Here is a 14597-nt window from a genome sequence, read left to right as displayed (position 1 = left end):
AGTTAGAGAAGTAGAATTATACAGTGTGTGCTCTTTTGTGATACCTGTTTTAACTGAGGGTGATGTTTTCAGAGTTCCTCACGCAGCACGTGTCAGTGTTTCCTTTTCGTGCTTGAATAGTATCCTGTGTGGATATATCACGGTCTGTTCTCCATTCCCCCCTCAGTGGGCATCTGAGTTGTTTCCGCTTTTTGGCTCTTATGTTAATGCTGCTGCAGACATTCGAGTGAGCAGTTTTCACTTCTTTCGAGTAGATACTTAGGTGGGGAATTGCTGGGTCTTATGGTGACTCTAGGTTTAACCTTTCGAGGAGCCGCCAGACTCTTTTCCGAATTTAACATTTAACATTTAAATTTAAAAAAAATTAAAATTTAAAATTTAAAATTAAAATTTAAAATAAAATTTAACATTTAAATTTAATTTAACATTGGCTTTGCACATGCTCCTCAGCACGTGCTGGGCCCGTGCTCTTCACCGTGGCCGTCCTGGGGGTGCGAAGCAGTGTCTCGTTGTAGTTCTGAGTTGTGTTTCCCTGGTGGCTCCTGGGGCTGAGCAGCTTTTCTTGTATTTATTGACCGTTTGTGTGTCTTCTTTGGGGAAATACTCAGATAGTTTGCCCATTTTTTAATTAAGTTATTTGTCTTTTTACTGTTGAGTTATAAGAGTTCTTTGTATGTTTTATTTATTTATTTATTTATTTATTTATTTATTTATTTTTAAAGATTTTATTTATTTGTCAGAGAGAGAGAGGAGAGCGAGCGAGCACAGGCAGACAGAATGGCAGGCAGAGGCAGAGGGAGAAGCAGGCTCCCCGCCAAGCAAGGAGCCCGATGTGGGACTCGATCCCAGGACGCTGGGATCATGACCTGAGCCGAAGGCAGCTGCTTAACCAACTGAGCCACCCAGGCGTCCCTCTTTGTATGTTTTAGATGCAAGTGCCTGTCACATATATGATTTGCAAATATATTCCCCATTCTTTAGGTTGTCTCTCCCTTTCTCAGTGGTGTCCTTTGAAGGAAACAGTTTGTAATTTTAATGAGGTCCAGCTTCTCTTTGTTGTGGCTGCTGTTTGTGCTTTTGGTGACTTACCGAAGAACTCATTGCTTGGTCCAGGGTCATGCGCATTTACTCCGTGAATTTTCTGAGATCGCCACAGTTTCAGTGCCCCCAGTGGGTCCTGGGTTTGTTCTGAGTTACTGTTTGGGTACAGCGTGAGCGAGGGGTCCACGTTCATGCTTCTGAGGGGGAGTGTCCGTTCCTTCCCTCTTCGCCACTGGTGGTCAGGAAGACCCTTCCTCCCTCTCGAGCCGTGGAATGTGTTTGTCATATCCTTGTATTTCTTTTGCTGAGGTGTCTGCATGTTTCCCCCACACACGTTGCAGTGGCGTAGTGGGGCTTTTTGTTTTCTGTTGTTGTTTTTTTCCTCTTAAGAGCTCTTTATATGATAATAAATGCCATAGTCTTCCTGGAAAACAGACATTTCAGGACCTTAAAAAATGGTCCTATCGGGGCACCTGGGTGGCTCAGTTAGTTAAGTGTCTGCCTTCAGCTTCGATCGATGATCTCTCAGGGTCCTGGGTTGGAGCCCTAGCCCAGCAGGGAGCCCGCTTTTCTCTCTGCCCCTCCCCCCACTCCTGCTTGCACTGTCTCGCACACATGCGCGCGCGCTCTCTCTGAAATAAATAAAATCCTTTTTAAAAATGGTCCTGTCGGGGCGCCCAGGTGGCTTAGTCATTAAGTATCTGCCTTCGGCTCAGGTCATGATCCCAGGGGTCCTGGGATGGAGCCCCACATCAGGCCACCTGCTCAGCGGGGAGCCTGCTTTTCCTTTTTCCACTCCTTCTGCTTGTGTTCTCTCCCTTGCTGTCTATCTGTCTGTCTCTCTCTGTCAAATAAATAAATCTAAAAAAAAATTTTTTTTGGTCCTCTCGTTTGACTGTTTTACTTCTCAAAAACAACCATTTTTTCTTTGGGTTTTTTGCTTTTTATTTTTTTTTTTTTAATTTTTTTTTTTAAAGATTTATTTATTTATTTATTTGACAGACAGAGATCACAGGTAGGCAGAGAGGCAGGCAGAGGGAGAGAGAGGAGAAAGCAAGCTCCCTGCTGAGCAGAGAGCCCGATGCGGGGCTCGATCCCAGGACTCTGGGATCACGACCTGAGCCGAAGGCAGAGGCTTAACCCACTGAGCCACCCAGGCGCCCCGGTTTTTTGCTTTTTAAATTTTACTCATTATGTTAGGTTTTCTTACATTCATTCTAAAAATAGTTTTTATTTTTTTAGTACTTTAATCAACTTTAATCTATGTTTGTTCACTTTAATTCACCTGGAATTTATATTTAAGGTGACATGGGAGTCACATATCGCCACTACCACCACCCTCCAATTTGAGATACCATCTTATGATACACTAATTTCATATACACATGGGTCTTTCTCCAGACTTACAAATAAAGAAATCTATAGCTTTATAGTTTTGGTATCTGACAAAATAGGTTCCCCCATTATTTTTACTATTTTTTGGAATTTTCTTGGCTGTTGAGTAAAATGTATACATTTCTTCTAGGCAGATTTAAAAAATAGCGGGGATTGTTTTGTTTAAAGGAAGGTTCTTGTCTGGGCATTTCCCCCCCCCATTCTCAGCCCACCCGGGCAGCGAGCATGAGCAGGGACGTTGGTGGCATCTGAAGGCTGTTTCTGGTGGCGTTCGGGACGCTCGCAGTCCTTGCAGCTCCCCCGTCTCCTCAGATAATCAGTCTGAGAGTGGAGGCACTTGACTCATATTTGTCAGCACCTTGCTAAGTGGACTGGCCCCGTACAAGTCTCCAGAGTCATTGGGAGGGCCAGACACAGGCACCTGAGGTGTGTCTTCTGTTCCGTTTTGCCCAAGACACGTGTCTACAATGTGTAGAGCTCATTGAGCATCTGCTGATGAACGTGTGCCTTAGACTTCCCGGCTGTGCTCTTTTGACATGTTGAGCTTTCAAAATATGGTAAGTGTAGCTGAAGAAACGCTATTAAGAACATCCCAAATGAAAAAAAAAAAAAAAAGAACATCCCAAATGAGAATCAATGTGTTAATTTTTAGTATCCTAAAGGCAGTCTATTTATAATTCAATTGTAAGTTTAGGCGTTTCACCTGACTTTAATATGATTTATATTTTTGTATGTAGCATTTCTGTATTTTAGGAACTAGGACAACTGGCATGGTCTCTTCAACAAGTCAGCATCATGAGAAAATAAAGGGAGAGGGAAGCAATAGATGAACCTTAAAAACAACCATCAAATGTGGGCTGTGGGCCTTAATTGGGTCCTGTTTCTGCAAACCAACTCTAAAAGACACTTTTTGGACAACTAGAGAAGTTGCATATGGACTAAGTTTTTTTTTTTTTTTTTTTCTTCTAAAGATTTTATTTATTATTTATTTGACAGACAGAGATCACAAGTAGGCAGAGAGGCAGGCAGAGAGAGAGGGGGAAGCAGGCTCCCGCTGAGCAGAGAGCCCGATGTGGGGCTTGATCCCAGGACCCTGGGATCATGACCTGAGCTGAAGGCAGAGGCCTTAACCCACTGAGCCACCCAGGTGTCCCACATATGGACTAAGTATTAATGAATATTAAGAAATTATTGGTCACTTTGTTAGGTGTGATAATGGTAAGCTTTCTTATCTGCTTTTCTGTATATTTGATATTTTTGCAAATGCAACAGAGAGAAGCCTGAGCAAAGGTCCTCCTCCATTTCTCCATTCCTATTGATTTCTGATTGGACTTTCTATCTGTGGGAATTGCCCAATGGAGAAGGACACTTTGAATGTCGGGGTGAATGCTGCTGGAGGCGTAGTCAGGCTGCTTGTGAAAGCTGTATTTTAAGTTGCAAGGAAAGGGGGCAGGGAGTAGAGTTCCATGTTCAGCAGTGGGAGATTGGGTAAATGAATGAATAGCCATATGCTCATTACAGATCCCGCTGTCATACGGTATGAAACAACTTAATGATACGGGACAGAGCCTGGAGTAAATACCAAGTCGTGTGTGTCTGTGAGTGAGCGACAGAGAGAAGACTATTGGTTATGGTTCGTACCTAGGCGTGGACGCAGAAGAAAAGACTGCAAGAAGGAAAACCTGTCCGTACTTTCAGAGTGGACTTCCGGATGTTGGGATTTCAAGTGTTAATCATTTACTTCATAGTTCTGTTGCTTTTCAGATTTTCTGCAGTGTGCATATGGTGTTTTTACACTGGGGAAAAATTAGCGTGAGGAAGGAAAGTTCTCTCACGCTAGGATTCGGTGCTTCTCTGGCCGGCGTGCTCTGCCTCGCAGCTAGGACTTCGCTTTTGCGCCGGACCCCAGTTAAGCTTCCAGGAGTTGTGGTCCTTGCGGCTTTTCTACGTACTTGCTTTCTGAGTTCTCATAAAGAAAAAAACAAAACTCTTTTAACGTTTTAAAAATGAGTTTGCATTCATTAAGAAATGTTTGTGTGGTTTTTCCCTCCTAATGGCGGGGAGATGGCTTTGTGGCTTCACATGAAAAGTCTGAGAGGTGACAGACTCCGGGGGAGGCGGGGGTGCTGGGAGCCCAGAGCTGTGGGGTCAGGGCGGAGAGGAGGTTAGAGAGCCCGGCGCCGCGGACTGTCTTGTTGCCCAGTAGCAACATCGCAGTCCCCTCACTCCCTGAGTTTCTTCAGTGAGTTTTCTGAAGGATGTCGGCCGTCTGTACAGAATAAGACGACTCCACAGGTCCCTTTCCCGTTCTCTGCGGTCGGGAGGTGCAGTCGGCCTTGCTTGTTAGTTTAAAAGGATGAAAGCAATTAAACACTTTTTCTGAACCTTAGCAGATCATCAAGTACTTTTTTGAAAAACTTGTCAGATATCTGAGTTGACATTTTAAGAGAAAGCAAAGCATTTCCTGAGCATGAGCAACTGTGCAGAAGGGTCTTTAAGGCTGTGTGTCCTGTTATCCTCTGAGGAGAGGTCAGGAGCGAAGTAAGCAGTGTCCTGGCCACAAGGTAGTGAGACCCACTCCGTGCGGGGCTGCGGTTCTTCTGATGTGCTGGGTTTTGCAGTGGCTTGTGACCGGCCAGGCCTCCACAGTCTTTCTCATCAGGTTGAACTCTGTAGGAAATTGCCAGCGTGTGGCGGTGTGTGCCTCACGGAAACAAGAGTTCTGTGTGGTTCAAGCTCAGACAGCCACAGCCCCTCCTGCGCTTGTGTATATCCTAGACGAAGCCGGGTTTGGTTGGTAGTTCAAGAATAAGCATCGTTTTCTTGTGCCGAGATCCTCACGCACAAGTGAATTTTAATCCGTTTCTGAGTTGGTTTATTTCTGTGCTTCTGGATCTTCCTTAAAATTGCTGGTGAATTAAAGAGAACCATACCAGCTGCCTTCTCTCTGTGGCCAGTATTACCCATCAGCTCTAATGTTAGCTTGAGAAATAATGAATGTGCATTAGACCTTTGAAAGCTTATTAAAATGTTTTAATTTGTTTTATTTTAGTCTCAGATGCAGACTTCAGTGGGAATTGTCCCCACACAGGCGATTGCGGCGGGCCCCACCGCGGACCCTGAGAAGCGCAAGCTCATACAGCAGCAGCTGGTTCTCCTGCTTCACGCCCACAAGTGTCAGAGACGAGAGCAAGCGAATGGAGAGGTCCGGGCCTGCTCTCTCCCACACTGTCGAACCATGAAAAATGTTTTGAATCACATGACACATTGTCAGGCTGGGAAAGCCTGTCAAGGTAAGTGCCGTTTTCTGAAATCCTGGCGGCGTAGCTTAGGATGAAATGTGTCTTCAGTATTCTTCGGGCGCTCTCCTGTTAGTAAGGTTCCTGCAGCCTCCATCTGCACACACCAGCCAGGCACAGGCCACTGGCTTGCTCGCCTGCTCAGGAAAACGGTGGTTTGGTTTCCTAATATTCTGTGAGCTTCTGCTGGATGAGGCCGGGCCCTGCCTTTGTTCTCTTCCTCCTTCCTCTGTCACAGAAGACATTTGTCACTTGTTGAGCATTGTCTTACCATAAATGTCTAGAGCCTGGTTTTCTTTGGGGGAGGATGGCCCAGGCGCGTGCGCTCGCCCCTCCCCAAACCTAGCGCATCTGTCTTACAGCTGTTTCCTGTGTTCCGACTGCTGGGCCCCTGCCTTGCTCCTCTGCCCTTTCCTCTTGAGGCCGATCAGAATACCAGCGACGTTGTCCTAGGCCACGATCCGTGGCACGGGGAGCCGTGTTCACCGTATCATCCCTGCCACCTCTTTCCTTCTCCTTGAGAAGGGGGTGAATCAGGCATGTCTTATGCTCCCTTTCTCCCATCTTTTCTCGCGGACACCTCAAGTCTGCCGAAGAGAGCGTTTCTTACTAACAGCTGTACTTCCTTTCATCTTCGTCCTCCTCCTCTCTCTTCTTGTGTTCCTGGACCTTCGGGAGACTCTCTCCCTGACCTCCCTCTCTCTCCTTTTGTGACCTTTGTGAGTCCCCAGCATAACCATGATCCTGATGGAAAAGCGGAAGAGGGTCACGCTAGACCTTTAGAAAGGAGTCACAGCGCCTCGGTGCGGAGTGAGAATGAAGACTCAGAGTAACCGCTAGGCTCAGTCACCCTCTCACGTACTTAAGAAAAGTGCCCGGCGTCCCCTTTAGAATCTCCCCAGACTTCTCATTTGCTTCTCTGTATGTATTTCTTGAACTTTAGTGTTGAGCTGGTTTCATCCTTGAACATAATGTAGCATTTTTATTTTCTGTAGTGACATGACATAATTTGTCCTAACTCTCATTCCAATTGTTCAGTATTTCAAGTCAGATAGTTTTCATTCTGTTTTGTTTTTGTTTTGTGGGCCGAACCTTAATCACCATCATCCATGACATTGCCTCTGTGGGAAATTTGTGTTTAGAATTCTCACCAGTCGACTTACAAACGTTTTGGAAAATACCCTGTTTGTAAGTTGAGGACTGCCTGTACTGTGTTATGGTTACACGTGTTACCATTTTCTTATGGAATCTGGCATTATAATTTAGGTGTAATTGAAAGTGTGACGATCTGGATAGAAAAATAACATCTCGTTGTTTTTCTGGTCATAGTTGCCCATTGTGCATCTTCACGACAAATCATCTCTCATTGGAAGAACTGCACACGACATGACTGTCCTGTTTGCCTCCCTTTGAAAAATGCCAGTGACAAGCGAAACCAACAAAGTAAGTGAGCATTGGGGGTAGAGAAGCTCGGAGGTGAGAACAGCTACTTGGAAAGAGAGTGCGGGAGAGGAGGTAGGCAGCAGGGCAGAAGTGACGAGCACAAAGTCTAGCGGCGAGCGGACACATGGAGGTGGAGCTGCCCCGCGACACCGGGGGAAGTGGAGCTTAGCAGGAGACGGATTCTCAGTGTGCACAGGGCCACTTGGGGATCTCGTCCCCACCCCCTGCACACACACACACCACAGTTGGCAGCAGTGGAGCAGAACAAAGGAGGAGGGTCGCTGTGACCGCAGAGCGGACGTGACGAGGCTTCCTATGTCTAGACAGACACTCAGTATCTGAGGGTTTGAATGTCACGTCACTATAATGGCAGTGACTTCTGAGGGGAGGGGGAAAGAGAGGGGACACTTACTTCGGAATTGAAATGCCTTATCCTAAAGTAAGTTTGGAGAGGGCTGCGCAGTGGAAGAGTCAGACAGGCAGGGTCAGCATGAAATGCCACATGTAGACACTTGGGAGGTTTGCCCTCCGTGCAGAGGCAGTTCCCAGACCTGTTTTCGTGACTAACAATTTATTCGGCACAGATTGAGAGTCTCTACCCCAGGACTGGCCGCATCCTGACCATTCCCATCGTTCCGTTGTCTTTCGAGCCATCGTGTAGCCTTTAGCTGGTCGGCGGAGCTGAGGCCCCTGCTCTGGAGGCCTGAACGTGGCTCCCTGGGTGGGGGGGGTCCCTGCCCTCTGCGGGCATCAGAGCAGCGAAGGCATGAGCATCTCTTCCAGTTTTCGGTCCTTTCCTGTCACTTCAGAGGTTAAATTGTGGTCTTTGGGTGTGTCCCTCAGTTTGGACAGCTGGGACATGCCCTCCAGTTGTCCTGTCGCCCCTCGGGCTAGAGGCCGCTCCCCGCGGCCTCCAGCCCAACACAGTCTTGCTCATCTTCCTCCATCTTGTCTGTTCCATCTCGTTTGTGGTTGCGTGTTCATCGCTCTCATCCTTCTTGACCATCTGCCTCAAGACCCCGCAGCTGCCTGGAGAGCCTGTGCGGCTGTCTCTCTGGTTGTTTCCTTGGGGCCCAGGACACAGTGGGAAGCACGCCGTTCCTCAGGGTGCCGCGGGTGCCGCTCCAGTGACGCCAGGGGCATCCCTCCTGAGTGGGTGGCCGCTTGGGGGCCGTCATCTTCCCTCCCTGCAGGACTCACACTAAGTCTCCTTTAAAAAGGCACTTCCCCAGATCAGTTAAATTTTTCTTGAACCACAATTGGAATTAATACTCAGTTTTCCAGGCCCTCTCTTACATGAAGTGAAGTTCTAGGAATGTAGGTCTCTCAGAACCGTGTATTTGGGATAGTAGTTCTGCTGATAAAGCCTGTTTTTCTTCACAGTGTAAAACTGTTTTTTTAAACTAGTATATTGTGTTGGTTACATTTTCTTGTGTTTTAGGACACGTTTCAGTAACAGGCTTTTTCAGTGCCAAAATATTCATTCCATGAATAATACGTTAGGATTTCATTCTGAACCTCTCGTTTGGGGGTGTGGCTTTTCTGGGACCTTTTGTTTTTAAGTGTTGCCATGACAATGTTAAACTTTTGTGATTTCTCTTTTTAAGAAACAGTTATGTGGTTTTTGTTTTTAAAAAGAGAAGAAATACATGTGGGTTTGCTTTGTGTGTGTGTGCGTGTGTGTGTGTGTGTGTTTTCAACATCCTTGTAACTGCTGCGTGTTGTGACAGTTGAGCTGGTGCGTGCTCTGAAGTGGTAAGCCACAGTGTTTCCACCAGTCATAATGTAAGGTGGTGTCACCAGACTGATTTTATAATGTAGTCACCAGGAATACTTCGATTAACTTTATACGAGATTCTGGTAACTTTTTTGTAAAAGAAATGAAAGCGCTTACGTAAGTAATGGTTAAATGCCCCTCAAACGGGGTTTCGGGCCTGAGTGTACTCTTCTGGCTCTCTCTAGCACTGTGGTTTTGGGAGGGCAGAGGTTGATGTGGTGAGTGAGAAAGTTCTAGCAGCATGCTTCCTCTTCACCTGAAGCCGACTGTGCTGGTGGTATGCGCGCACTGGGAGGTTAGGCAGCAGGGAGGAAGTGTGGGTCCAGCCCTCCTGTCAGCTTCAAGTCAAGGGCCAGAGTCAGAATACATACAGTGTGGTGATGTGACAGTCATGCCGCAGGAAGGAGGGGAGGACCCGCGTTCCCTGGAGGTGGGCTTGATGGAGCCCACTTCCATTACGGTAACGATGGGAGGACACTCCAGACAGCGCAGACAGTGTGCGCACGACCAGCACGGACTCAGAAGTTCCTATGCAGGAGAGGGGATCCGAGGAGAGAGGGAGTGTTTGTGGCCAGAGGTTGGGACCCTTGGGGGCTGCCGGGAGACTCGCCGTGCCTGCGAAGGCCTACTCTGCTGATAGGCTCCCTGCAGATGCTCTCCCACTGCACTGCCTCACTTGCTCCATGGTTGTCTCTGCTGACAGGACCACCTGCCTGCATCATCGAAGCCACACCGTTGGTTACCTTCCTGGCCTATGTTGAGATTTTGTTTGATTTTTCTCTGAGTTGTTTTCTTGAGACTGGGTTGTCACTGATCTTGAGCTGCCCCTCCCTTACAGAGATAATTGGATTTTATTGAATAGTTACGAGTTTTCAAGGTATATACCTAATGTCAGTTCTGGCACCTGACTTCCAGTAAATTCCAGTGCACAGGGCTGTGTGGACACAAAACTGAATTCCCTACATGAATTCCTGTTGCCTCATCAGTGGGGTTCTTGCTCCTCAAAGTATAGCCCTCAGACCAGGCTGCACAGGCAAAAATGGAGAAACTGCAGCCCCATCTCAGACCTCCTCTATCAGAATCCGCATTTTAACAAGGTCCTAGGTGATCGGTATGCACAGTAAGAGCTGAGATGCGCAGCCCTGGATGCCTTGAAGGGCTGGGTGTCTGTCCCAAAGCTCTTGAGAAGTTTCGAGTCACTCTGGGGAAATCATAGATTTCCCAGCTCAGAATCCCATAAGGATCGTCAAAATCGGTGCTGTAGGACCAGCCTCTTCCCAGACCAAACCCAGTCACTGCCACAGCCGCCTTAGATGCGTGCTGAGCCCCGCCACAGCTTGACGGTGAGGAGTGTCGGAGTCAGCAGTCCTCTGGTACGGCGCTTGAATACCTCCAGCGGCTTGACCCTCACTACCTGGTCTGGCTCTTTATTCTGGTTTTAAGCCACTGTGATTGTGAAGTGCCTTCCTTCATGACATGAGTCCATATCTGCCTCCTTAAAGCTTCTGCTCATACAGCAGCCTGCTCCAGGGCGCAGTAAGTGGTGTTGAACAGGCTCTTGTTCCACTGGAGAGCCCTTCAGAGACTCTTAGATGCCTCTTTGACGGCCTGTGCCTGGGATGGGGAGCAGAGGTTGCAGGGGAACTTGAATGGCTGTAGGGTTGGAGCTGTAGGCTCGTCTGCCCCTAACTTAAGTACCCAGCAGTCAGTTGTGATGTATTTCATCAAAGTAGCTTTCGCCTTGCTCTTCTGGGTCCCACAGTGTTCCTCCTCCTGAGTCGTTTGGCTTCTGCAGAAGACACTGTTGCACGCCTGTGTGTTCTTGCTCGGTGGCGGCTGTGCTAAAGGTCCAGCCCTGGGGCTTAGGTGTTCCCCTTTCTTGTCCTGCCCTATGCCGTGCACAGGAAGATGCTGGAGGGTCACCAGGCCGGCTCTGTCAGTAGAACATGTGACTCTTAAAACCGGGTCTGTGAGGTCGAGCCTCACGCTGGGTGTAGAGATCGCTTGTTGAAAAAAAGGGAGGGAAGATGCTGGAGAGGAAGGCCGTCCTGGTGCACGTGGCACGTGGGGGCCGTTCTGCAGAGACGTCTGTGTGTCTGAGTTGCATCGGGGCTTTTTCAATAGAATCTGAGCGGTTCCTGGTTAGTGGCTGCTCTGCCCGCTTCATGGTAAGTCTCTGACCGTGCCGACAGAGTTTTGAAATTTAGTTTGTCCATTTTCATTGGATTTTCACATCGACTCCAGTTTTACTGCGGACGACTGGGGACTTGAATGTTCGCAGTGTGACTGGATGTAGGACCTGCTCGTGCAGCCGTCTCCGTTGTCTCGGAGGAAGGGCATGAAAAGTGGCAGCAGGTCCTGAGATGGCCACCTAGATACCTTCTTTCTTTAAATTCCTCTCCACAGTTCATGACCGTATGTCGCAAATATACTCTGGGTTTGTTATTTCTTACACCAGTAGGTGATAGAAAAATAAGCCATCCTACCATTATTACTTTCTTGTTAACATCAGAATGTTGTGTTTTGTTTTGTTTTTAAGTATGCTCCATGTCCAATGTGGAGCCCAGCTCAAGGGTTGAACTCACGACCCTGAGATCAAGACCTGAGCTGAGATCAAGAATCTGATGCTCAAACAACTGAGCTACCCAGGCGCCCCTAACATCAGAGTTCTTTTAGAAAATCTGGCCTGGGGTGCCTGAGTGGCTCATTTGGTTTTGCGTCTGCCTTTGGCTGGGGACATGATCCCAACCGGGGTCCTGGGATCGAGCTGCACGTCGGGGCTCCCTGCTCAGCAGGGAGCCCACTTCTCTCTCTCCCTCTATTGCTCCCCCTGCTGTGCTCTCTCTCTCCCTCCCCTTTGTTAAATAAATAAATTTAAATAAATTTTAAAAAAAATTTTTTAAAAAGAAAAGAAAACCTGGCCTGTCAGTTTTAGGAGTACGGTGGGCACATGTTGAAAGTTTGGGGCGGGGAGGGAGTATTAACTATTAGAGAAAATACTTTCAAAGAAATCATACATGATTTGAGCTACACACTTGTCATAAAGTGTACTTTGGGAATTGCTTTTCATTTATAATAATGAGGTGCTTAGTGTGTGTAATTGTGTCTAATGAACGTTAATGAGTTTGAGATCTGAATATCCTTATTAGAAAAGTTAATAGTATGGAATGTGTAATTACCAAGATTTTTTTTTTACACATTTAGCTTTTTTTTTTTTTTAAGATTTTATTTATTTATTTGACAGAGAGAGATCACAAGTAGGCAGAGAGGCAGGCAGAGAGAGAGAGGGAAGCAGACTCCCTGCTGAGCAGAGAGCCCGACGCGGGGCTCGATCCCAGGACCCTGAGATCATGACCCGAGCCGAAGGCAGCGGCTCAACCCACTGAGCCACCCAGGCGCCCCTACACATTTAGCTTTAATTAAAATACTCTGATAAGCACGTGAGTTGTTTATGTTATAGTTGCATGGATGAATATGAGAATATTACTGTTACATGTAATTGTCAGAATATGAAAAGAAAGCTTTGTGATAGTGCTTAATGTATCAAAGATCGTTTATAGTATCAGTTCTATAAGCTACTGTTTATACCAGGCTCTAGGTTTGGGGAAGTCAGAAAGAAGGGAAATCTTAAGAATAAGAACAAATGATAGGACATAAAACTTCTGCCTTATGTAAGTGCTCACCAAATGAGGACATTTGGATGGTTGGACAGAGGGATGGGTTGAAGTTGAAGTGACTAAGGAGATGCAAATTCGTGGTCATCTCTGTTAACTTTGAAGTCCTTGGGAATCTTTATGTTGCTACAGATTTTCCTTTGGTCTTTGGGATTGGCCTCGGCAGGTGGTGGAGTACCGGCAGGGAGTCCCCTGCTCACCATCGGTAGGCCGGGTAGTGGAGGCTAAGGGTGGCTGCACGACGCAGTACCAGTGCCTGAACCTCAGTGGTACTGAGGTGACGCCTGGATAAATGAAAATCCGTGCGGAATCGCCAGACCTCCTTCCATCCATTAATTTTAGCTAGATCAGTCCTTCAAGTACAGTGTTTCTTGAGCAGCTTTCAGTAGCCAGACAGCTTAGCATGGGGCCTTCCTGCGGAGAAAACTGTAGGAAAGAAAGGTTTGGTCTTAATGCCATTGTACATAGAAGTTTCAAGGAATTGGAATTTTGTCGTTAAAAAGATCATGTCCTTGATTTATAAATAAGTAACAAAACTGATCACCTGGGTATCACTGCTGCCCCCTCTTTAATCCTCTGTCCCCATGCGGGTGAGCAGTGAAGACCTCAGGGAAAGTGGCAGCCAAAGGAGGCCCCCTTAGTTCCTGTCAGTGATGGGAAATGACCCCACCCAAAATCAAAACACTTCGTGTTGTCGCTTGTCGGCCCCTTCCCTGAAACAGACTTCTGAGTCTCTAGATTTCATACATAATTTTCATTAATGACTCTGATTTTGTGATGTGTTGCTTTGGAAGATCAAAGCTTGAATTTCCTTCAGGTTTTTGCTACTCAGGCGCTGCTGTGCAGAACAGGTGACTAGCCCAGGTCCCTTTTCCCTGCATAGTTCCGTTCTCAGTAGCCTTGTTCGGTTGCCTCATGACATACTCAGATAGTCTGTTGATGAAATTGTACTTGCTTCTCAGGAGCTTGTCAGTCGTTTATGGGCTTCTTCCTTTCACTGACCTTTCTCGTTTGTCTGTTTGTTGTTATAGCCATCCTGGGGTCTCCAGCTAGTGGGATTCAGAACACGATTGGTTCTGTTGGCACAGGCCAGCAGAACGCCGCGTCTTTAAGTAACCCAAATCCCATAGACCCCAGCTCCATGCAGCGCGCGTACGCTGCTCTCGGACTCCCCTACCTGAACCAACCCCAGACGCAGCTGCAGCCTCAGGTTCCCGGCCAGCAACCAGCACAGCCTCAAAGTCACCAGCAGATGAGGACTCTCAACCCCCTGGGTAGGTGGAGGAGCGCCTGGGAACTTGTCTGTCCAGTGCAGCGTTGGGGATGACATGCCCTTCTGGGACCCCAGGCTGTATACTGTTACTGCTGTTACTTTAAATTCAAATTAACAGACGTATAAATTATGATGATGATATCTTTTTTAAGCACTTGAAATAAAGAACTTTCAGGAAAAGGCTACAGTGCCCGTGCAAGGGAGATGTTACGGGTTTGAGAAAAAAGGAACCAACGTGGTACCACTCTGCCGCTGCTGTCTGCACCAGGTTCATACGGGGCATTTCACGAGGCTCAGAACGCAGAATGTCCCAAGCTAGAATTATGACCGTCCCACTTAGAAATCACTGATCTGGTGGAGAACTCGTAGGTGGCCCGCCAGGTCCTGGCGGGTCTTGGTCACAGGCCAGCCCACAGCTGGAGGTGAGCAGCCCAGGTAGGAGCGGCCTGACAGGAGTCTCAGCCACTGTCTCCTGCCTCGGTCTCGTTCCTGCTATCCCCGCAGCTCGTCAGTAGCCAGGGTTTGCTCATTCGCTTGTGCATCTCCACTGTTTCTGCCATCTCTGCATATTGTGTTTTTAAACACTTTGCTTTAAGTTGACACAGTGCTCTTAAAGTGAGCCGAGCAGTTATATCAGTCCAGTGAAGTCAAGATTGTTGTCCTAGTTCGGTTGTTTTCCTGATAAAGTACATATT

General features: G+C 47.4%; 1 protein-coding gene across 2 annotated transcripts in view; it reads left to right on the top strand.

Annotated features, from left to right (window-relative positions):
• The window catches only part of CREBBP (CREB binding protein), a 125798-nt gene that overhangs the window by 69609 nt on the left and 41592 nt on the right, over positions 1 to 14597 (top strand). For both annotated transcript variants that reach the window (XM_047714596.1, XM_047714595.1), the window contains exons 4-6: positions 5489 to 5729; positions 7065 to 7178; positions 13661 to 13903. In XM_047714596.1, the coding sequence (XP_047570552.1) occupies positions 5489 to 5729; positions 7065 to 7178; positions 13661 to 13903 (598 nt within the window). The remainder of the gene's footprint in view (positions 1 to 5488; positions 5730 to 7064; positions 7179 to 13660; positions 13904 to 14597) is intronic.

The sequence above is a fragment of the Lutra lutra genome, chromosome 18 (genome assembly GCF_902655055.1).
Source record: "Lutra lutra chromosome 18, mLutLut1.2, whole genome shotgun sequence".
Lineage (NCBI taxonomy): Eukaryota > Metazoa > Chordata > Mammalia > Carnivora > Mustelidae > Lutra > Lutra lutra.
The sequence above is the reverse complement of the archived record's forward strand: the minus strand, read 5'-3'. Positions and strand labels throughout refer to the sequence as shown.